Raw genomic sequence first — 25,593 nt, 5'->3', positions numbered from 1 at the left:
TGGGAGCTGAAGTCCAAAACTGTCTGGGATTTCTGGGAGCTGAAGTCCAAAACACCTGGAGGAGCAGAGTTTGAGAAACACTGCTCTAATGCTTTGTAAAAGAAGATATCATTCTTCTGTGTACCTGGAGGAAACACACTACCTGAAGGCATAGACCATGCCTCCTGGAACTCAGTTTTCTCTTCCAGCACCATGCTGCCCCTTCCCAGTATTTGCTGCCTGAAGCACCCTTCTCATTCTGTTGAATGGTAAAGCTGGCTCCAACAAGGAGAAAGGGAATAGCGTACATACTAACACTTACTCACTGTAGCAGTTTATTATTACTCAGGCCATAGGCTATTTGCATACAAAATAAATGAGTGAAGTTTAAAAGTACAACACAGAATAAATTACATATAGGTCTAAAGTACTTCAACTGAAAAGTATAATTTAGTGTAAAAAATGAGTAAGATTAAGATATGTTGTCGAAGGCTTTCATGGCTGAAATTACTGGGTTACTGTGAGTTTTCCGGACTGTATGGCCATGTTCCAGAAGCATTCCCTCCTCACATTTCACCCACATCTATGGCAGGCATCCTCAGAGTTTGTGAGGTATATTGGAAACTAGGCAAGGGAGCTTTATATATCTGTGGAAGGTCCAGGGTGGGAGAAAGAATGCTTGTCTATCGGAAGCTAGTATGAATGTTGTAATTAATCACTTTGATTAGTATTTGATGGCCTTGCAGCTTCCAGGCCTGGCTGAATCCTTTGTTGGGAGGTGTTAGCTGGCCCTGATTGTTTCATGCCTGGAACTCCCCTGTTTTCAGAGTATTGTTCTATATTTATTGTCCTGATTTGCCATAGCAGAGCACTTGATGAACCAACCTGGACAGAGCATATTATTTGAGAACACATAAATTCTGGATCACTCCAAAAACCACCATGTCAGACTACACAGGGAAGCCATTGAAATACACAAGCATGCTGACAATTTCATAAGAAAGGAGGAAACCATGAAATGAACAAAATCTGGCTACCAGCATTAAAAACTCTAAAATCACAACCTCTGAGGATGCCTGCCATAGAAGTGGGCGAAATGTCAGGAGAGAATGCTTCTGGAACATGGCCATACAGTCCGGAAAACTCACAGCAACCCAAGATTGAAATATATCAAAGGTAAACATCAAAACTACATTTAGGTAAAAATACATTTGGAACAATCAGTTGCAATGTCAGAAATAAATTCTGTTTAAGTGTTCTTTGCTGCCAAAGTAAAAAGAGAAAAATTGTGAGTTACTTTAGAGTCAGTATCAGAGAGGAGATAAAAAAGGTTTTCTGACACAGGGTTAAGGATGCAGTAGTTAGCTGTTGCCAGGGGAACTGAATTTAAGTCAAGGGTGTGTGCAATGTCTAGACTTCCAGATGTTGTTTGGATACAACTCTCATCGGTCCTAGACAGCCTAGTCAGTGTGAGGTTTGATGAATGCTGCAGTCCAAAAGGCAATGACAGCTAGAAGGCAACAAGTTTTCCATCCAATTCCAGGTTTTGGTTTGAACATTAAGCAAGCTATCCATGATGCTGAACATTTTTCTGCCCAAATACATTTAGTATCTTGGATAGTGATTTTAAAGTTCAGACTAAAACCCATAGCAGAGCCACGGGCCACCACCAAGGGAGTCAAGAAATGCCACTCTTCTAGATTTCAGCACCTTTGTTAAAAAGTCAGTATGTATATCATTTCACTGCTTGGCTCAAGTGCTTAGCCCTTGACAATGGCAAAGAAATTGACATTGTAATGTTTAGGGCTATGATGTATGTTTGGGGTTACAAATTGGCACTCTGATCAAAAACAAGTAGGCAAACTTACCATTTAATGCTGATGTAATGGCATTATATTTTATTGTTTGGGTAAAGGTCACCTTCTTCTTGACTTAGCATTCCATCCTTTTGTGGACTTTCCCCTGATACAGTTTGTCTGTTACCTCACTAATAGTATTTTTTTCTACTTTGCCAGAATTTGCCTATGGAGGGCATCCCTATCCTTTCAGTGGGATTTTCGAAATCACACCAGGCAGTGCCGTGGAACTTGGAGAAACCTTTAAATTCAAGTAAGGACCCTTGCTGCTCATCTCCACATTTGTTTTCTTGTAAACCACCACTTGTCAATAGGACAATCCATTTTAACTCCACCTGTCCTCCATCTTCCCCTTTCTTGTGTGTGTCCTTTCCTCCTTCTGTTGCTTTCTGGAAATCAAGGAAAGCAGTCAATGGCTACAATGTGTGTAAAATCTGCAGGTTTAATTGTTGGATAATGGTGAGGAATGATGGAAAGGATAGTCTGTCAACATGTAGAGGCCAGGAAGGAGGAGGTAGCAACCTATATTTTAGCAGTAACATAGTTGAACACACAGAGTTTCAAATTTAGACTTCAAAAGAGGTAAGCAGAGCCCTGACCTAGATGTACAAATCTGTCACTTTCAGATCTTCCCACATCTGATTTCTTAAAATCTTCAACCCTATTACACAAAGGATAAGCAAACTACAGTTTACAGCTTCCAATGTAGTATTCCCTTATCTTTGGTTTAGACTGAGTCTCATGGCCTGCCCCATTTCCACAATCCTCAAGGCAAAGAGGAAGAATTTCAGGATGATAGTACTGTCTTAAAAATTATTTGTGTATATTATCATGAGCTGTTGAATTTTTAAAAATTTAATGGCATGCTCTATGAAACTGATGCTTAGTATATTTAGCTTAATGACATCACCAGGAGCTGCCCTTTGTAACATCACCAAGATCCACTTCTGTGATATCACATGTAGGCATCCAAAGATTTTGAGTTTTGGGGTCTGGGATAGTCCTGACCTGGCAACTCTGTACCAGTTACAAAACAGAATACTATACATTTTCTTAATACTGCTATTGGACTGCTTATGTAGTTGTGTTAATCTAGTCCTAATCTCAGTTTCTTCTTCCCATTCCAAGTAATTTTTACAATTAATGATAAGGAATGAACTGGAATGAGATGTTTGGCCTTCCTTGACTTTGAACTTCATGGCTGAAACCTATTCTCGATCTTTGCTACATGGCCTTATAGAATGACAAAGAGCCCCTATGGGTTTTCCCCAAACATGATTAGAAACTTCTTAAATTGCCTGGATGGGGCAGGGAGAAGTGGCACCCTCATTTTGTCCTTTAGGGAAAACCTCTGAACCTTGAAAGACCTTAAAAGCAGCAATGAGCAAAGGCAGACCAATTTAACCCACCACAGTAGCAGGAATATTTAGAGAAGTCCTGAGATGGGTTATATGTAGCCTAAGCATACATATAGCAAACCATTTCTCTTTTCACTACAGGCTTATTTTGCAGAGTTGTAATGCTACAAAACCTCTGCATTAAGCATTCATCATTGCTTGATTATTTTATTGCTGATGTACCAAGAAAACAACAACAGTTAGTCAAGAGTGCAGAAGCATCCCATGCGGCTTCTTTATGCATGTCCAATGATATGCAATGGTACATTGTAAAAGTGCTGGTGATTCCCATGACAAACAGAGTTTTAAAATGCAATTAACTGTAGTGATTGTTCCACCTGCGCCCACCTCTTCCTCTGTGGATATACATACCTGCATGCCCAAACCAAAAAGCAGCAATACATACTGTGGCATACCTAATGTGTTAAGATCAGCAGACAGTCATGGAATATTGAAATAGTAAGCTAGCAAAGGGCAGTGGAGTTTGGAAGCACAGACCTGAAGCCGATTGAAAAAAATAAGGACATAGCACTTGCTCCTTCAAATCTCAGTATTTTCCAGGAGCCTATTTGTCCAGTATTGGGGGAAAACTTCCACAAACCAGTTTATTTATTTATTTTGTATCAAAGGCATTGCATAAATAAGTATGAAATGCCTTTGAAACTGATAAAAATAGATGGAACACAAACCATTGAATATTTTGACCAAAAACGGGCAACAGTGACCGCATTGCCTGTAGCTTTAAACAGTTCTTCTTCTGTGCATGAGACAGGGCATTGCAGACAAGCATCCATATGCGGATTTGTTTCTTCTACTCCACAATCACACAAGGTGGAGGATTCTTTTAAGTAGTACTTGTCAGGTTGTCTTTTGACAATCTGCCCCCTCTGCTTCTGAGTCTGTTCAGGGATTTCCAAGTTGCCCATTCTTGGTTTGTCCTTGGAGGCAGACTCTTGTAAGGGGCCATCCAATTGAGATTTCCTGGTTTAGCTGCCCAGAGAGATACTCTTGCTGTTGCTGTGGGAACATTAAGAGGAGTGGTGGTTCTCATGAGGCTGTTCCTTGATTTGAGTCTATTGGGAGGAAGCTGATAGCCATGCAGGGGATGGCTTTCACAGTGTAATTTCTCTCACAGTTAGCAGCAACTTCCCACACATCCAGGACCTGGGGGGGGGGGGGGGGGGAACAATGCCAGCTAGCTTGTAAAGTTTATCAACAGGTGTAGGTTTAAGGCATCCTTTGATTATTCTGCATGTTTCATTCAGACTTGTGCCAGACAGGACAGGCAAACTCAGTAGTTGAGTAAGACAAGGCCAGGGCTGATGTTCTTATTATTTTTGGGTCTGCACCCCATGCGCTGCCAGTAAGTTTCCACAAGATGTTATTGTGTGCAGCTACTTTGTGCTTGGTATTCATGCAGTGTTTCCTAAATGTTAGTGTTTAATCTAAGGGGACACGTGAAACCAGTTCTAGCAGTTTTCTTTGCCAGTATAAGCAGGTTTTTGTATAGGTGATGGGATAAGAAGGAGAATAGAGAAAGCTGATGGTCTTTTTCATACTACACAAATATAGCACTTTAATTGCCATGTTTCCAGTTTGTGAATCCCAGGATTAGTAGACTGGTGAAGTATTTAGAAACCACTCACAAAGAGCTTGAGTTCCTGGCCAAACTACAAATCCCAAAGATCCATAGGAATCGGTACCATAATTTTGTAATGTGAAAGAAATCAAAGGCATAGTCTAAGAAGGGGAAGTTTCTAAACCCAACAACCTCTGACTGTACTGTATACAGCCATTCAAATGGTCTCATACCCTGTGGAAAGCAAAGTATCAAGAAAATACTTGAGGACAAACAAATAACATTTTAAGCATGGCTGAATACTTGGAAGAGCAAATCCTTTGGCAAGTCACAGCTATCATACAAATGGTGCTTTAAATTGTCCCCTGTAGAGCTGTTTCTCTCTCATAGCTATATGCATTAATCGCAACCTAGACTAAGCAATTTACTCTATGACACTGCAATGCAAAGCCCTACAGATGGTGGGGGAGTACACCTAATTTTCTGGGGATGATGAGAATATACCTGTATTTTCTCTAATATTCCACAATTATTGCCTCAGCCAGTATTTCATATTCCCCTATTGTATTTTTCCTAATCTTGACTCTTGCCTTTTTTAAACACCAGAGAATCCATCGCCTTGGGCACCACAGACTTCACAGAGGAAGATGTGGATAAAATCATGGAAGAACTGGGCAAGGAGTACAAGGGCAATGCCTACCATCTCATGCACAAGAACTGCAATCACTTCTCGGCTGCTCTGGCAGAGGTTGGCTCAATTCCATTCTTTTTTCAATGTAAATTTTCAGGATCTGTTGACAATAGTGGAGTGCCAAAACAAATCCAGTTCTGAATATGTTTCTGGTAAAAGGGTTTTCTCTTGTATTAACAATATCCTAATGGCCATTTCCTTTTTTGCTTTTATAACCATTGTACTGAAATAGTAGTTAACTATGGCTAACCATTTCCTTGGTGTCCTGTTTTCCCTTTCCATTTCCCTTGTTCCCCCTTACTTCAGTTGCTGCAAACTACTTTCAATGTGTTGTCGAAGGCTTTCATGTCCAGGATCACAGGGTTGTTGTATTTTTTCCGGGCTGTATGGCCATGTTCCAGAAGTATTCTCTCCTGACGTTTCACCCACATCTATGGCAGGCATCATCAGAGGTTGTGAGGTATGGAGAAACGTTGTGAGGTATGGAGAAATGTTTCTCCATACCTCACAACCTCTGAGGATGCCTGCCATAGATGTGGGCAAAACATCAGGAGAGAATACTTCTGGAACATGGCCATACGGCCTGGAAAACATACAACAACCCAAACTACTTTCACTTCCCAGTAGGCTCATTTAAGGGGTTGTGTGTGTGTGTGTGTGTGATTAAACTCAGTTCATAAACCTAACTAATAAATAGACATGTGTATTCTGGAGGAATTTTCGTTTTCCATTTTCGTTTTCCAGCACCTCCCAAAAACAGGCACGAATGGGCGTTTTATGAGCTCCCAAGGTATCAAAGGTTCCAAAGGAAATGGAGGAAATGGACAAAATGAAATCAATGCACAAGTTTACTAATAACCTTTGCCCGCCTTCCAAACTCCACTCTGTTATTATCTGGCCCCATACACCCCTGGTTTCATCCATGAAATATTGGACGGCACGAAATCAATTGGCATAAAAAGCATCCCAAACCTTCCTAATCTTTGTCTATTTCAGTCTCAGGTCTATTGCCCAGTCAGCTGTTCTGGGAGCTCTATCACAGTTGTGTATGAACCAAAATATCAAGCTTTTGTGATTTAGATTTAGGGAGATACAAAACTTCACACCAGACTGGCTAAAAGTTGACTAAGGGTGTATCCACACTGCAGAATTATAGCCATTTGATACCGCTTTAATTGCCACGACTTCATCCTATGGAATCCTGGGACTTGTACTTTGATGGATGATTTAGAAAACACCAAAGAACCCTGAAAACAGAGAGACTAAGGATGAAATCCATTTAGCTTTGTAATATAAATAAATAGACAGAATCCAAGGAATTCTAGTTTGTGGAAGTAATTAGTGCTTCCTGGAAGAAAATTCCAAATCCTTCTTCAAGTTATAATTCACAAGATTCCATGAAATGTATCCATGGACATTAAGGTGATAGTAAACTGCTATAATTATGTATTGTGGACACACCTTCTGTGTTATTGGTGTTTCCAATATCTCTCTTTGTTGACAAGGACAGAGATGTATTTTTGTTTGAGGGGGTGGGTTACCTCTGAGGACCAATCTAATGGGCAAATGATATCAGGGGATGTCATTTGCCCACTCCCCAGTCAGCAGTCACTTATTTCCAGTAGGTTTTCAGTGATGTAGGTTTTCAGTGACCCTCATAGTCACCCATGCAACCTTAACTACTTTAGTTCTCTTTCAGTGTGACACCTTCCTTCTTTCACCAACTTAATCCAGATGAAAGATAAAGGGAGGGTGTTGGTCCTTTCAGAGAATCATAGAATAATAGAGTTGGAAGAGACCACATGGGCCATTTAGTCCAATACCCTGCCATGTAACGAGAGAATCACTCCATATTTAACTTTCCCTTCCATGGCGGGTGTGTGTGTGTGTGTGTGTGACACCATGAATTACCACACCAGCTGATACCACTAGACACTATGATGGGGTGGGGTGAAGGGGAAGGACTCTCCATGTTGTATGGAGGTAAGCGGTTCTCTATCTCTAACTCAAAAATATATCTCCATCATTGATAAGGAGATATATACATTGTTCTTAATGAAACTATAGAAACATGACTGTTCTGAGTAAAGAGCTGATATTTTCTCCTTTAAAAGTATGGAGCAGAAAGAACATGTCTTTTTTTGTTTTCCACTATGATGCCTTTCAGAGTTTTGCTAACAATCCATATGAAGTGTCAGTGAAAAGGTCATAAATTGCTGTATTCTCAGAGCAGCCCCCCATCCCTAGAGTTATGTATGTGTCTCAGGGAAGTCATGAAACCATTCTACATTTTTTAACACATAATGAGAGGGAAGACAAGAAAAGGCCAAGTCGCTCAGTTCTGATGTGCTCAGCAATCTCTAGGGGAACAAGCAAAAATATAACAGATATTTTGACAGTTGGGCCTGGACACTACACATTATATTTTAGCAGTGTGTAATGAAAGTCTGACAGCCCCGTTGGCTTAAGTTTTATGCTTCTGCTTGCTTTTCCATTGCAAGTTCTCCCCCCCCCCCTTATTGCTTTGGATTTTAGACATATCTGTGAGGTGAATAATAGGCTTTATAACAATGAGAAATACAAAGTATATGAGGAAGAAGCTCAGGGTGAAGGGTAATGCATTTTCCTCCTTCATTTGGTGTATATTGTCTCTTCCAAAGGATACTTGGTAGAGAAAAGGGGCTTCTTTACTCATGGCCCCAATGTAATTGTAGTTTAAGAGGTCATCTTTCTTATAGGTATACTTGAGCTGTTTCTGCCCTAAAACTTTTGAGAAAAGTAGTGGATTGCATACTTGTGTGGTGTTTCCTTTTTGTACAGGACTCTGTGTGTGTCAAGACAGAGTTAAGTATCTCAAGGCATTTTCTAAATTACCACATCTTCCCTCCATTCCTATTCCATAGGAACTATGTCAAAAAGAACCAAGTAAGTTGGATGTTGTTGACGTCCAGTACAGGATTCAAGTGCAATTAGTGCATTCAAGTCTTCCTTACTCCCACATTTGTTGTCTTGGCTGATAAAATGACTTGAGGAAAGCATTAGCAACTTAGCAACAAGAAACACTTCTCTTTCTTATAGCAGTGGTACAGCAAAATCTGGTTACGTGCATCCTGTCCTTTGGTGACTTTTCATCTAAGCAAATTAGGACATCTAATTTCCACCAGTGCTGTTTTGAAGTCCCATTATAAGCAAATCACACAGAGGAGCAGATTCACTTTTTGTGGCTGTATGCAGTCAGAGCCCAAACAATGTTGAGTATGGGGCTTGGTTCCTGGAATGATGGGGGCAGAGGAACTCAAGGCTAGGCTGAGGGACTGGTCCAAAATGCATTAAACAAGCAAGAATTAAGAAATATTTAGCCAGCAATTGACATGGAGTCTCCCTCCCCAAATAATATAGACTGTAGTGCCAATATTGAGCCCTGCAATGTAAAAAAAAATACTTCCAGAGTTCATAGCTTAGAGCAGGGGTGGGGATCAGATGAGCAAACCTTAAAGAAGTCTAAAAAATAATTCCCATGGTTGCTGGGCTCCTAAATTTGATTTAGAATCCTTGGGAATTGATATTTGCCGTGGTCTTTGCATCCTTAAAAGCAATGTGGCCTAATAAAAGCTGTACCATAGTAGCAATCTCTCCCAAAGCTACCATCACTGTCAGATTTCAGAAGGAAAGAGAGGGAGGCAACTGCAGCAATTCAATGATTGATGCTAAGCTGAATGTTTGGAAACAGTTGGGGCTGCCTCACAATTATCTACAAGTGTCATGGTGAAAAAGGGGTGATCTGGAAAAAATATTATAGTTAGCAGGATTTTAGTTGAGACAGGCTGTCCTCTGAGGACTCTTCAGACTCCTTGCAAGTTCTTGCCTTTGGCATGAAAATGAGGCAACATTTGAAAGGTTATGTGCATCCAATTTTCCATACTTTTCTGAAAAGTCTCTGCAAAACTAGTGTCTTCTCCATTTGTGTTGCTAAACACACACATTGTACACACACACACACAAGTAAACACACACTGCTAGCACAAAAGGTTGATGAAAAAGATGCAGAAAAGCAAAATGTCTTAGTTTTGAATTTGGGGCATTTACAGAAATGTCAGATTCAAAACCATGCTGAATTTCTGCTAACAACAAGAAGAACTCTTCCATATCAGGGAAGTTTGGCAGGGGCATTTTCTCTTTTAGTGTGCAAGAATTAATCAAGTCAAAATGAATCAAGTCCCTATTTCAAATTGAGGAAATTTTGCTTCCCAGTGGCAAGGGTTGTGGGTTTGGTTCGGAATTTCTTTGAATTCAGATCTAATTTGGAAATTTTGAAGTGAGTTCTGACCCACCTGCTTGCTCCCCCTCCCATTATTAAGAATTCGAATCAAACAAAGTTTCTGGAGTAGAACAATGACTTTCAAAGTAAATACCATACAGTCAAACAGGAAATAACACTTTCAAACCAGGAACAGATTTTCTTTATTATTAAAAAGTGTTTTTTATACAAACATTGAAAATTTGCCAAAAATCTGTGGATAAATCAAATGTCCTGAAATTTGGTAAGCTAACAGTGGTAAATGTGTTCTGTAGCAAGTTTCATCAGGATATTCAAAAATGAGGATGAAAGAAGTCCCTGAAGTTTCCCACTGCCTGTGCTGTTTTCCCTATTGCGCATGCGCTACCACCATTAACGAAGTACTTACAAAGATTCGGATGTTTCGTAAAGTTTTGAAATTTTATTCCCAAAATTCAGAAAGGACTTCAGAAACGAAGTGCCAGTGCCCCCTATGTTTGAACACAGTTTAGAACCTTTTTTTTTTTGCACAGGCCTATTAAGTACCCTTTATAGGTTTGAGTCCTGTTTTTATCCACTTCAGCTGTGCCATTTAATGCATCTCTTCAGACACAATACAAATGTGGCATTGGGGGCTGTGTGGTGGTGGTGGTGGTGGTGGTAGTGGTATGGAGGGATAGATGTGTTGTTTTGTGGTGTGTGTGGGGGAAGGCATGTAATTTCATGGTGAAATAGCACAATGACAAATAAAGCTATTATATTCTATTCAAAGCTATAATTCAGGTCATTTTGCATCTATCATGGTGTAATCACAGTGTCTTCTTAAACATTTGCTGTGGTTGTTCTAAGTCACTGGCCTTGCAGTACATCTATTGGGGTAGAAAACCTCTTTCTTGAGACAGTGCAGCAGCTTCCTTAACTTACAATTGTTCATCTATTCACAGTGAAATCCATTACTCTGAAATGTCATCAGCAATCTTAGTCTTAATTATACCCAAGCCTTCCCCAGAGGCCCACTTGTTAACTCTCCTGTCATCCTGCAGCTGCTCCTGGTGGTTCAAAATCTTCCTCTCAAGGACTTTCGTGCATTAAAAGCACGTAATTGCAAGGCAGGCTGGGCTTGTGGTTGTACCCAAAAACAAAGCTGTTGAAGGGAAAGAGGCATTGGGAGTCACACACATAATTTTCCAGGATGAACAGGAATTAGATGGGCTTTTTAGAAGTCTTTGTTGTGGAGCCCTCATTGGTGGGGCCATTCACTGGGGTTGGCCCTCTTGCACAAGTATTAGGGAAACTAATATTTTTATTAGTTTATTGATTTATTATTATTAGTTTTATTAGTTTTTATTTTATAGGATAATAACAATCAATGCAACCAGAAAAGAAAAAGGAAAGGAAAGGCAAAAACAAAGACAAAAAGAACATTACTAACCAACCAGCACATACACTGATTATGAATTGAGTTCTGTGCAAAAGTATACACAGAATCCTTTTAATGGCATAATTGACCTAAAATAGATAAGACCCAAAATGTTTTTGATGTGGACCACACAATGATTCTTGCTCAGTTATTAATGAAATAAAAGGAGACCAAACGGTGGCAAACACATTATTTTAAAGTAATGTAGCTATGATTTTTATGTGGCACATTTGCATCTCTATCTTAAACATTGGAGAGAGGGAGAGGGGAAGGCATATGAGGTCGTAGACTAGACCTTGATGGGTTCGTTCGGGAGTTTGGTTTGAATGGCATAAATATTTCACTTGTCTTTTAAAATAATAAACAGCTTATATTAAACAATATAATAATCAAACAAAACACTAGCATCACACATATGTTACTATATGGCTTGTGTCCTGGGCAGGGACAGGTGATGATTGACATTTCAGTGGCACTATTAATCCTTTGGGATTTAATCCAAACTTTAAAGAAGCTACCAAAAATGCAGAATTTATTTGGAGACATAGAGATCAGCACTTTGGACAGCTCCTGTAAGATTCAAACTGTCACCCAGAGCAGATTCACTGACACAGAAACCACCAGCAACCACTGCTCCAGGATATTTGAAGAACTATATTCTAGTCTCATATGATCCTGCCTAAGCACTAAACTTTGTGGACAGAGACAAACCTCTTGTTTAGACATATTGGTGGTGATATAAGGGAAGGCCTTCTCCATGGCTGTTCTCAGGGTGTACAATATCTTTCCAAGGGAGACTAATAGGGATCCTTTTCTGACAGCAAACAAAGACAATTCAGGTGGGATTTTGGCAACTGACTCTGCTGAGAAGGGGGCTTTTAATGGATTTGTCCTGGACTTTTTAATTTGATCATGAATAATATTGCAGTCTGCTTCATCTGTTTGTAACATTTAAGTTTCTATTTTTTTTTCTGCTCCTGTTTTAAATCTGTCCTTGTACCTGTTTTAATCGTGTGTTGAGCCTTATTGCATCTCAGTTTTGGGTCAAAGGCAAGCAGGAATTAAGAAAGAGCAATAATAATTTAAGTTGCAAGAGGAAACAATATTAATTTTCCCACAAGAAAATTATCAAATGCCTTTGAAAAAGCAGCCACTGATTAAAAACAGCTTTATTTACCTTCCACCAGAAAATGAGAAAAGGAGCGGAACAAATCTTTACCAGAAGTGTGTTTCCCAGTGTGGCCCCAGCAGAAATGAGATTGCGCCTCTTTTACCCACTTGCCTCAAGCAGGGTCTCCTCAGATCATGATTTAAAAGGCAGGTTTATAAGGAAGCAGACCATTTCAAAGTAATCCAAGCTGTTCAGGGCTCTAATTCTGAACACCACATTTTTTTTTCAAGCAAGAGTTGAAATAATAAGGTAACTAGTGGAGACAGAACATCTGCTCTACTCACTAAGTGCCTAGACAAAGTAGAGATGGTGTCATGAATGTGTTTTCTTAGGATGCATCTACACTCTAGAATTGATGCACTTTGATGCCCCTTTAATTGCCATGACTGAATACTGTGGAATAAAATAATAAATAATAAACTTTATTTTTATATCCCGCCCCATCTCCCCGAAGGGACTCGGGGAGGCTCACAACAGGGACAAGCCCGAAACAACGACACAACATATTTGACAAAAAATAATGGAATCCTTGGGGTTGTAGTTTTACAAGGTCAATAGCCTTCTCTGCCAAAGTATGTTGTTGTCTCATCAGAAACTCCCATGATTCCAGAGAATTGGACCATGGCAGTTAACATGATGTCAAACTACTGTAATTCTACATCCTTAGACTGCTGTGATCTTAGTCTGGGATCTTTGGCTCCTGCCTTCCCCTCTTTATAGTTCTTTATCATTAAACCAGACAGTCCTTCAAGCACACCTTCAGACAGAATTCTATTTTTTTGCAAAGGAAAATATATTGCTTCACAACACCTAGTAATATTCCAGACCAAATGCCACCCCTCAGCTTTATGATAGCTCGTGATGAAGTCTATAAACCTTGTGTATTTGCTGTTTCCCTGCCAGAGATGGAGAAAAAAAAGAGGTGTGTATGTGTGGCAAGCAGGGGTTTTAGTAGTTTGCAAACAACGGCTGGTGGTATAGTCTACAACCTAATGAGTCACAAGTTCTCAGACCTGAATAATGTTGACTAAATTTTAAATTCTCCTTGCAGTGTTTGCCTTGCCCTTTGCAAAAGACTTTCCTTGTCTTCTTGCTCAGTCTGCCAGTGTGAAAAGGAAGTGTATATTGTTAATGTTTCTGGAGGAGATTAAGGTGTTGCTTCTTACCTGGTTCCATTAAAAGCAACACTTTCTTCTACACAACCACTAAAGGTAAAGGAGCTCTCTCAGGTTTTGACTCTGGCAATCCTATCTCTGAGCCACCCACTAGGAACACTCATCTGGATCTTGTGATACTTGAGCAATGCTATGTGGGCCTCATATTGCTTTTCTGTCTTTCTTCTGGCACTATCTTTGTTATGTTGGCATATTTCTGTTTTAGAAACTATTGCAGGGAATTTGCTTTGCTTTGACAACAACCAAATATGTGGGGTGCTGGCCTATCACACACACCAATCTTCCTGTCCTCATTCCAGATTTCCCTCTTTTTCTGAAACTAGATTCAACTCTGAAACTATTTTAAACTAGATGGCAGCTATTTACAACCCTCAGTCTGTAACTATCTAACACTGTGAACCGTAAGGGAATTAAAAACACAATCTCTCAGACAGTATTTGTGGTAAAATAGCTGGTTTTCTCTTCTTTGTTTCTCAGAAGAAGCTCATGTGAGTGCCACAGTCTATGAGATTGAGGGGAACCACCAGCCAAGAACTGAAATAAAATGAAAAACTGAATTTAGAACAGGCCTCCCCAACAGATGAAAAACTAGGGAACACCTTGGAGAAGGGGCACAGCTCAAAGGCAGAGAACTTGCTTTGTATAACAAAGATCCAAGGGTAACCATAGAATCATAGAGATGGAAGAGACCCCAAGAGTCATCCAGTCCAACCCCCTGCTGTGCAGGAACACACAAACAACACACTCCCAACAGATGGCCACCTAACCTCTGTTTGAAAACCTCCAAAGGAGGAAATTCCACCTCATTCCACTGTCAAGCAGCTCTTATTGGCAGCATGTCGAGAATGGGCTGAGGAAGAACACAGCCTGAAAGTCTGAAGAGCCCTGATAGTCATGTTGAGTAACCCAAACTTCTCCTCTCACCGGGTAGAAGACATTACCTCAAGTTCTGTAGCAAAGGTTACTTTTTAAAAATTCCAGCTTCCAGAATCTTCTAAGCAGCATAGTCACTATTGGACTCTGGAGTCCAAAATAATGCTGCTGCTGCTGCTGCTGCTGCTGCTGCTGCTGCTGCTTCTTCTTCTTCTTCTTCTTCTTCTTCTTCTTCTTATTATTATTATTATTATTATTATTATTTTAGTTCTGTTGCATGTAAAGCAGCTCATAACACATGCTGGTAAGCTGTTACATATTGAACAAGATTTTTTTAAGCCAGCATAGTATAGTGGTTTAAATACTGGAGTAGGGCTCTGGAGACCAGGGTTCAATACCCACTCAGCCATGAAAACCCATTGGGTGATCTTTGTCAAGTCATACTTTCTCAATCTTAGTGGAGGGCAGCATCAAACATCATCTGAAAATCCTAGGATAGGGTTTCAATAAGTCTGAACTGATTTGAATATAACAAAAATATTCAGGCCTGTTCTATAGAAATTCAAGCCTTGCTAAGTAAGCCTGCATTGTTTTAACAAAATGTAAGAGCTATAATGTAGGCAGAATTGTCACCTTCTTTTGATCACTTTGTGTTGCAAAGCAAAAAAAAAAAAAAAAAAAAAGCTATATGGCTGCGGAGGGCACACTAATTCAGCTATTTTGGGATTGGTTTCAAAAACTTTCTAACTCTCTTGCTGCCTGGCTTCATTTCACAGCATGCAATGCAAGGACTGTGCTCATGCATGCTCATTTCCCATTCTCAGCTCTGCTCTCTCTGCACTGCAGGATGAAGGCTGTTTTGTCCCCAGAGCTTCCATGCGGAATGAATTTAATGGCATGTTGCCATTTGCCCAGCTTCTCTTCTTGATTCCTGGAGGTTTCTGTTTCACTCTACAGGGGAATTCAGCACTCTCCCTCTGCTCCTTTGTCACACTTTCTTGGTTGTGTAAGAACTAGTTTAAAAATTGTTTTAAAGTGGGATCTGGTCACATTCTTGTTTTGATGACAGAACACATTTTGTACCTTGGTTAACCTCAGAATAAAAACCTGCAACAGTTCCAAATGATAGATCCATTACTGCAGGAGCAGTGGCTCCATTCTTGCTTTTATAGAAGCTCCTTCTGCAACTACCACAGGTTGTGCAAGTTCTGTCTTTGTGCTGAATCTCTATTGGGAACAGGGTCTAGCCCCCCATATAGGTCTCATACAAGTTGTAGCATCTGTGAGTCATAAAAAGAATGTATATCTATCACCTGCACACTAAGAGAGCTATTGCCCATCCTAGGTTTTAAGTTCCCTGTGCTTTATCAGACCATATATCCCTATCACTTAGATTTTTTTTTCCTTTTAGGATTTTATTTGTTATTTCTCCTTGTCTGTTTGCTTCACTGCAAAACTGGGGGGAAATTAGGTTACAACTCCAAACCCTCTAGGATCCTAAGAGTTGTAGTTGAAATACAGTATGACTCCAGTATTTGTGAGGGATACATTCCAAGATCACAACCACAACCATAGATAATAGCAACATATATACTTTGATTATTCTTGGGCTGGAAGCATACCATATAATAAAACTGAAGGACCTAGAGAAGCCCACATACACGTCTATTTGTGGGCTGCTCTAGGTTCTCCAGTGTAGTTATATGATATGTTTGGGCTGGAGACATACCATAAAATCATACTGGAGGACCTAGGAAGGCCCATAAATGCTTCCAGATTAGAAAGTGTTTGGGAGTATGGGTAAGTGAAATCAAACTGTAATTACCTTTTGCAGGCTCTGCTTCTTTACAAGTATTTTTATATCTTTAATTCCATGTCTCCCAAAAAGTCTCTCATATCTTTTTTCTTCTGTCACTCCCCCAGATCCTGTGTGGGAAGGAGATCCCACGCTGGGTGAACCGCCTGGCCTACTTCAGCTCCTGTATTCCCTTCCTGCAAAGCTGCCTCCCCAAGGAATGGCTGACACCAGCTGCCCTTCAGAGCCACATCAGCCTTGGCCTCCACAAGGAAGAGCAGGGAGACACCACGGATGAGGAATCCCCATCCACCTCTGCAGCTGCCTCAGCCTCAGGCCCTTCGCGAACCTGCAGGCACACAAGAGTCTGAACTCCATGCTCACTGAAATCACTCTCAGACATTTTCCTTTGCTCTGTTTGACACTCATCCTCCACATCTCATTGCCTCTTCACCCATCTCCTGAGAATGCCAGGAAAACACTTCTGCCCAAGATCACTAGGTTGAATCCTTTCACAAAGGAAACGGAAGCCCTGCCTCTTTTTCTATGTCCTGCTGCTGCTACTCAGCAAAGTGACCTCTGTCACTCCAGGATTCAGGCCAACATGTGCTGGAGTTTAAACTCTGGAGGCTGACACGCATTCCTGAATCCAAAACAAAAACCAGAAACTTCTGGCATCTCTGGGACATGATGACACAGTGGACCTGAAGGGAAGCCATAATGAGAAGTTCCTCCTCTGGAACTCTTTTAATCCTCTGCCTCCTCCTGCCATGCACACAAAACGCCTTTTCTCCACTCCCTCCGAGGTTGCACCTTATTCACACAGGGCGCCCGCCTCCTTTAAGTACCAAAACAATGGACTGGACTCCGAGCTTATCTTCCTCATCTATACGACCAGCAACAAGCTCCAGTTAACACCATTTCTTTATTTTTTTTTTTCTTTCTCTCCCTCTCTCCCCTCTTTTTTGTAATCACTAGTTTCTTAAAGTCATCTGCTGGATAAATGAAAGGTGCTGCCATTCTACCACTGCAGATTTATTTCTTTTTTCTTTCTTTTTTGTGAATTAGAATATTGTATCAAAGACTGGAGGATACGTCATCCTTCAACAACAATAGCAAAAGTATTCTAGAAATGATTGTGTGGTTCTGGTTTTTATTAAGAGGTTATGAAAAAAAGCAAAATAATGAAAGTTTTCAGTTTCTTTCTGGACAATGGTTTCTCTCATGTCTTTAATCTAGAAGGAAGAAATGATGCTCTTCCAGATGATGTTGGGCTACAAGTCTTAGTAGCTCTAGCCATCATAGCTAATGATCGAGGGTGATGGGTGTTGTAGTTCAACAGCTTCTAAAGAGGATCCCTCTGCTATGCATAAAAATGAAGTGAACAAGCAATACCCGGGGGGGGGGGGGTTATGGACAGCTAGACAAAATGTGAAATCAGCAACTAAAAAGTAGAGTATATGTCCAGTTCTGGGAATCACAGTTTAAGAAGGGTGTAATTAAGCTTAAATGTTTCCAGAGGAAGATGACCAAGGTGAGAAAAAAACATAGAAATGTGTGAGAAACGGTTATGAGACTGTGTTTTCCAAACTCTGGCTTTCCAGGTGGTTTGGACTTCACAGAATCCCTGGTCATTGGCAAAGGGAGATGAGGCTCCTAGGAGTTGAAGACCAAAACACCTGGAGGACTAGAGTTAGGGAATCACTTATTTAAGGTGCTGGGTAAGTTCAATCTAGAGAGGAAGGTGATACAACAGCCTTTCTCAAATATCTGAATGATTCCCATTAGGAAGATGCAGTGAGTTTGTTTTCTACTGCTTCACGGAATAGGATACAAACCAACAGATTCAAGTTATAAGTCAGAAGATTCCAACTACACTTTAGGGCTTCTAAACAGTGGAACAGGGTAATAGACTCTCATTTGCTGGAGGTTTCTAAACAAAAGTTAGATGGCCTTCTTTCAGATGTGCCTTGGAAGTGGATTCTTGCACAGATAGACAGTTAAACCAGATGGCCCTTGGAGTCCATCTCCATCCCCATTCTTTTTCTATAATTTAAATTATATCCTGCCTCTTTCCTGGCATGGGACCATGACTCCATGGTTTTCAAAGTGATAGCCTTGATAAAAGTGAGGCATTTGCACTCTATTCAGGCATAGAAAATGTCTTTCTGCAGCAAAACCTGCATCAAAAATTAAATTGGCAACCCTGGCTAGAGCTGGTATTTACACTGAATTGGTAGGGCTTTTATAGCTTTCTGTCTGCTACCCTCAGATTTTATCAGTGGTCCCTCAAATTCTCCTTACATAGAAGATCAGTACTGAGAGATGGGCTTGACAGTGACTACCATTTGGTGACCCCTTGTGCCATTGCAGAAAAGCCCTGATTCATTCCAAGGCAGAGTTATGGAAGGACTCCAGTAGCTCCAAGCAGGATGGTCAATGCCCTGGAATGATGAGATTTGTTGTCAGACATCATCTATGGACCCAGAAGTTGGAAGTCACAGGCTTGAACAGCAGACTCACAGAGCTCAGAAACGGTGAAAATATAGGTGAATCAACTCACTGATGCCTTTAAAACACAGAGAACCATACTGTAGAATTCATGTAGTTTAACACTTTAAGTGACATGATTAAATGCTATCTGATTCTGGGATTTCTAGTTTGGTGAGGCACTTGAACTCTTTGAAAATAAGGCTAAAGACCTTGCAAAACACAACCCCCATAATTATGTGGCATTGAGCCATGGCAGCTAAAATGATGTCAAACTGCATTTATTTTACAGTGTGAATGTAGTCAAGGACAATAACTTTGTCATATACTGTGTCATATATTCAGCCTTACAAAATCTGTTAACTTAACAGCCTGATATAGTAAGGTAGGTGGGTAATGTCCTGTGATCAGGGTAATGCACTATTCCCCTCACCCTAGGATCTCAAATGTCTGTAGCCATTTCCTATAAACTCACTTTGCAAAAAGAAAAACAAACAAAAAGTCCCAAGATTTGCCACTGACACCCCAGAAGCCTCTGTGGGACTGTGATTGAACATTCTGAGTTTTTGTTAAGGGAACCTGACATTTTATACAAAATATGCCCCTCTTGATGTTGCAGCACCAATAACATCAGACAACATACTCGATGGTAAGAGTGTAGCACAACATCTGGATAGATATTCATGAGGAGGCCACTATAGATCTATGTCACTATCATGGTAACTGTGGCCAACTAGATGTCCCTCGGAACTGAAGGGTGAAGGTAACCCATCTGCTTAATCTGGCCTTCAGAGGAATGCAGCCAGGGCAGACTGATTCTGCTTAGTAATCAGAGCTAACAGCAGATGGTGGACCTTCTGTCTTTCATGAATCTGTCAAACCATCTTTTAAAAGCAAAGGTTGACTGTGACCACCATCATATCCTGTGGCAATGAATATCATAAGTATGTTGTGTAAAAAACACTTTTAATTTACTCTTCCCAAATATATTCGACTTTCATGAAAGAAACACTATTGTGGCTGCACTATGCTGGGTGTGATGCCCAACTACCCACCACTAGTTATGCAACTGAACTGCCTATTTGCAGCTATCAGGCCCTATCAATTTTGGAATGAAGCGTTCTTGAATTCAGGCCTAGAATTAGCACCTGGCCAGGCAAATGAAAGGCTTCAAAGATTCTGGAAACCTTCCTGGATTTTTAATGCAGGACCATCAAAAACAAAAGCCAAGGTAGGTAGGTTATTTAGTTAGTGAGTTTTTAAAAGGGGGAGAGCTTTATGGATGCCAGATACATTTCTGAACCAATGCAATGCAATGTTTCAAGCAACAAATACTATTTATGATGGTTAGAACTTGACAAGGCAGTTTCCTTCCATTAAATCTAATCAAGTCATCCTATCCTTTCAGAGAAAGTGTCATATGCCAGATATAGAATAATCTGGACGAATGTGTGGCTTGAAAAAAGATTTTGGACAACAGTTCCTAGAATCCTGCAGCCACGTTCTTTGGTTGGTTGTATCCTATACCTAAGGCTTCATTCATATTATTCAGAGGTTTAGGAGGAACTTTACACAGTTAATTACTGTATACATTTATGTATAAGTCTAAACATTTTAGTCAAATACTAGGGTCAACTTATCCACTGATCAAGGTAAATAGTATACCTTACCAAAAGAGGAACCATTCCCATTTCTGAGTGGAAGGGTAAAAGTGAGACCTTAAGTCTGTCCTAGGAGAACCTAAATGCAGTGCATGCCACCTTTTCTCTCTTAGAACTCCTCTGAATGCTATCATCATCACCATTTTCACACCAAGGCATTCAAAAAGGCCAGAAGCAGTGCCACAGCAGAAAAAGTAGAGGGCACAGTGCTTTTTAAAAGGTCTTCTCATTACAGAATAAGCTCTCAACTTTCACCACTCTACTCAGAGAAGGGGAGGGTTTATAATCACTCTTGAGTCCCTTCAGGGGGGAGGGTGGTTACAAATAAAATTATTATTATTATTACTAAGTTAATACTGTATTTTGATTTTTATTGAAAAGGAACCACCCCCTTCTCTGAGTAGAGTAGCAAAGGGACTTTTTAAATGCTGGAGAAGGGAGATGGCAATAGCCAAAGGCAGCTGTTTCCCTTTGGCTATGCAAGCACTGTCACTTCTTCCTGGAATGATCCTTGACTTATCCACGATTCATACTGAAATCCATAATTTTATCCCAAAACCTACCCTTGACTTATTCATGAGGTCGACTTATACACAAGTATATATGGCAAATGATGTGGCTGATTCCTGTTCTGGACAAATAATCACATGCTGTGATAACACCCATAAGGTTGGAGAAGGGAGAGAGGCAGCCATTGCGGGGGGCGGAGGGAGAGAGAAGGCTCTCTGGTGCCTGGAGCAACTTGGAGCCTGTCTCAGCAGGAGGTCGGACAACTGTCCTTCTTTAATCCCCTAGTTAGGCCACGTTGCTTGGCAACTATGAGACCTCCTCCCAAGGGATCCAGCTGCCTTTCCTGAACTGCTTAGTAGCAATTGTGAACCTCTGGCAGACTAGTCAAAAACCTTTAAACATGCCGGCAGCAATAAGTACATGGCAGCATGCAATAGGAAACATCACTAAAGGTCTAAGAGTTTAACAGCAATACTTGCTTGCCTGCCTCGTGCAATAAAGTTCTGAGATAAAGAAGTTGGTAGCATAAGCTGTTGTATACTAACTCTACTTCATTGGATGCATCTTAATCTTCAAAAGGTTATTCTACCAACTTTCTCTCAGTTGATCTCAAAGATGTCACAAGATCCCTTTGTATACTGATTTGAATTCTAACAAAAGTGTGAAACTTTTGTTATACTTTTTTTTTTTGTTATACAAAAGTGTGATACTTCTTGGTTTCAAGAAGTATCATCTGAAATGTTCTGGCCTCGTACATTTATTTATGATTCTGTTAGTGTGCAGGCAGACTGATAACAGATAACAAGCACCACAATCCTAAGATTTTTAAGGCTATAAACAAATAATTTGAACTGGAATTGAAAATGAACCAGGAACAAGCGGAGTTATTCCAATGTGAGCATCATGTGATCCTACTTCCCTTTTCAGTAAGAGCTATTAGATGGTTTCAGTCTTTTAAAAATGTGTATATTCAAATTAGGGGGGGAAAAAATTAAACCAACTCCGTCCATCCCAGATGGCAGTGTCTAACATCAGTGATATGTTAGTGATGTCCTTTGTTTCCTTGGATTGTCCAGGCCTGTTGGCTCCACACTGTCTGCTATATACTGCTTATCCTGTTTAAGCTGGCACCACACTGTCTCTTCTTACCAAGTTGATCAGGCATTTTTAAAAACTAGAGTCAGTATGATAGCGTTTGCCATGGTTTTAGTTTTTTAAAGCAGTTCATCAAGCTGAGAGGAGAGACTATGGAGCGGTTGTCCTGTCTTTCATTGCCCCGGGATATAACCTGCAGTCAAACACTGTTTCTGACATTCCCAGGTCTCATTCGCTGCTAGCAAAGGTATCTATATTATGTATGTGGCTTTTAATATGTGCCATCAGGCTCCACTTCAGAAGGCAATGGGTAAAAATTTTCCAAAACATCCACTTAGATGGAGAAACTGACAGGCATGATGAGATGTATGAGCAAATAGTTTCTGGTAACATAAAAACTATCCATCAGTTCATCTGGTTTGGGTATGACCTCACTGTCAAGCTTTAAACCATCAGGCTTATATAAAAATAATAACTAGGAAAATATTACTGTGTATATCTAAATATAGATGGAATTTTTCCAATACTGCCCCTGCTAGACCTTGAAATACTTTCATCTTAGACTGAAACTTCATAGATATTTCTTTTGTGAACCACTTCATTCTTTAACCTGAATTTACAGGTTTCTTCGTTCTTTAAACTAGAGATAGAGAACGTTTGGCTCTCCATTATGTTTTAGCCAACTGCTTCCATCAGTCCCATTCAGCTGGCCCAATGTTAAAGGGCTGTGGGAATTGTAGTCTGAAATATCTGGAAGGACAAAAGTTTCCAACCATTATAATTGGCCCTCCATATCTATGGATTCTGTATCCACAGATTCTGTATCCACTATCCATGGCTTGAAAATATTTTTAAAATACCAAAAATAAATCTGGATTTCGTCATTTTATATAAGGGGCACTATTTTGCACCCCAGGCAGCTTATGCAGCAAATAGCAGCAAAGCTATTTCCTAGCCTACATTTCCTATGTGACCCTTCTTTATTAGGTGTAACAGAGGATTTTGACTCCTCCCCGGTGCTGAAGAATGATTGAGAGTTGAACCAATCAATTCAAATTGCAAGAAATTCCACCTAAAACGTTACAAATAAATGCTATACTGCAAGAACTAAATGATAGTGAATAGACTGCAGCAGGTGAAGACTCTCCATCTTTGGAAGTCTTTAACCAGGGGTTGGAGGGCACTTTCAAGAGTATTTTGGTTGTGTATTTCTGCATGGCTGGAAGTTGGACTATATAACCCTTCTAGTTCTTCCCATCTCTGAGATTTGATGATGATACATTCATTTAAATCCAGCTTTCTCCCAATAATGGGGTCCAAGGCAGCTAACAATATATTAAAAACATATTTTTAAAATAATACAGATTACAAATTATATAAAGCTATGTAAAAACAATTATATAATGTTTAAAGTTTAAACATTAAACACACTGAAATTAATGCAAAGACAACAAAAACATTACACACTTATTTGATCATTCTTAGACTAAACAACCAGACCAGTATGGAACAGTAACAGGTGATACCCTGGTCTTTGCATCAGGCAGCAAAATGGATTGCTTGAAATGATATACCTCTTTCTCTTTGCATTTGACTCATCATTACATTTATTGTAGGTGTTTCTATTGTATCAAACTCTTTTGATTTTCAGAAATTGACTGAAAATCCAATAGGCCAAGTGAGTAAGCAGTTTGGAAATCAAGAACTCTGGAAAAGACATCTTTTTGATAGAACATTTAGGAAATATTTCAGCAAGTTTTTTTTTAAAGCCTTTAAATTATTATGCCCTCGCTTGACATAACACATTGGGGCTTGTGTTACAGTTCCAGATTTTCTTTTGCTCAGGAATAAACACCATCTCAATTTTAGTTATGTCCCTTTGTGGCCTGTTATGTCATTTGTTTTCTTCCTCTGCAACTGTGTTTATATTTCAAATTAGTTCAGCCACCCATTATAGTGAAATCAGTTTCTGAGATAATTTGATGGTTTCTGATCAATGTCACATTTCATTTTTCAATTCCTAGCATTATAAACCACCTTCTCAGGTTTGTTTAGAAAACTGAAGCACTGCCCTTAATCTCACCAACTCTCAGAAGTATAAATTCTGTAAATACATATTGCCACAGAATGCTGAACTCTTGCCAGTGCCCAATATCTGCTTCTAAGTGAACATTCTTCAATTTAAATCCTTCAAGCATAGAAAGAGAAGACAGCTTTTGATAAACAAGGGAAGAGGCAATTCAGTAGCAGTGACCAAGACATTCAAAAACAGATTAAATTGATCTAAGGACTAAATGTTATGGTTGAGCCTTCTGGCTCCGATACCAGGAGACGAGGTCGTAAGACTCCTCGAGAGTCAGACTCTCTTGAGGAGCGCGAAAGGAAACGGCTCCGGGACTTATTTGCAGAACCAACAGACGAAGACTCCTTTGAGGGTTTTACCGAGGGAATGGAGGAAGAGATGGTTAGCTCAGAGGAGGATGACATGGAATGGACTCGTGTGAGGGAGGATTTGGGTGTCACCGGCAATGATAGCATGGGAGGCGACTGGCGGGTTGCAGGATCGGACCTGTGGACGGGCTGGAGGGATGGAACGGGATCCACAGCTGGGGATGCTGTGGGGCGTAGTCAAAGGTGTTTTAGCTCTGATGAGGATGATGATGATGAGGCACCTGGAATTAGGATAGCAGCTGACAGCGATGAGGAGTTATGAACTGGCATAAAATGGGGTCTAGAATCAATGGCTAATTGCGTTGGGCAAGGTAATCTGGACGAACGCTTGGGCTCTTGTTGGGGAACTTCCTGAAGACGGGTGTGATTCGTTTGCTGAATACGTAAGTTACCAAGGACACTGGGCATAGACGGCGGGAGGAACTGTGTGGGCTTTTTCTGTGCAACTTGTGTTTAATCTTGATAGCTTGGACCTCCGTCGTCTTTTTGACGGACATTAATTGCCTACTCTGGATTGACGCTGGACTGACTGACTGACTACGACCTCGGACTATCCCTTCTGTGGCTATCGGTGGAACTTGTGAACTAAAGACGTCTGTACCTGGCTTTCGACCTTGGACCGGATTGGGACCCTGCTGACCGTTGCTACCCTGATTGATGTGCCTGGACCCGGATTTCGCTCGTTGCACAGAGGAGTAACAACCTTAGTTACTCAATTGTAGCTTTTGAGTAGCAGAGAGGAATCTGCTGCCAGTTATTTGTGTTACATTGAATCTTTGTTTATCAACTTTTGTTTGTTTAAATTGCCAGGCTGAAGTAAGCATTTTTGATTTAACCCGGATTAAACTCCTGTTTAATCCGGTTTATCTTTTGAACTGTTTTTAGTACCAGCGGAGTCTTTTTGTATCTTTTCACATTGAAGGCAAGTGTTTGCCTAGTCCTTTGTTTCTTACGGGCATTTTTTAGTTCTGTAACTTTAATAAACTGTGTTGAACTTTATTTGGTGGCGTTCTGTCTATGACACTAAACCTAAACATATACGTTCACCACTGAAACTGAAATAAATCAATTTGTTCAACAAATTGGGCCAAGCAGTTATATTTACTTGTAGGTAGACCTTGCTGAAAACAGTGCACCTTAGCTTACTATTGAGTCAACATATAGTCTACACTTA

General features: G+C 40.3%; 1 protein-coding gene across 1 annotated transcript in view; it reads left to right on the top strand.

The window, feature by feature from the left end:
* LOC103280160 (deubiquitinase DESI2) overlaps positions 1–17,348 on the top strand; it is a 71,560-nt gene extending 54,212 nt beyond the window's left edge. The window contains exons 3-5 of the mRNA XM_008118154.3: positions 1,995–2,088; positions 5,418–5,559; positions 16,341–17,348. Coding sequence (XP_008116361.1) covers positions 1,995–2,088; positions 5,418–5,559; positions 16,341–16,583 — 479 coding nt within the window. The 3' untranslated portion in view covers positions 16,584–17,348. The remainder of the gene's footprint in view (positions 1–1,994; positions 2,089–5,417; positions 5,560–16,340) is intronic.
* The last annotated feature ends 8,245 nt before the right edge of the window (positions 17,349–25,593 follow it).

The sequence above is a fragment of the Anolis carolinensis genome, chromosome 1 (assembly GCF_035594765.1).
Source record: "Anolis carolinensis isolate JA03-04 chromosome 1, rAnoCar3.1.pri, whole genome shotgun sequence".
In the NCBI taxonomy this organism is placed as follows: Eukaryota; Metazoa; Chordata; class Lepidosauria; order Squamata; family Dactyloidae; genus Anolis; species Anolis carolinensis.
Note: the sequence above shows the minus strand (reverse complement) of the source record. Positions and strands in the feature narration are given on the sequence as shown.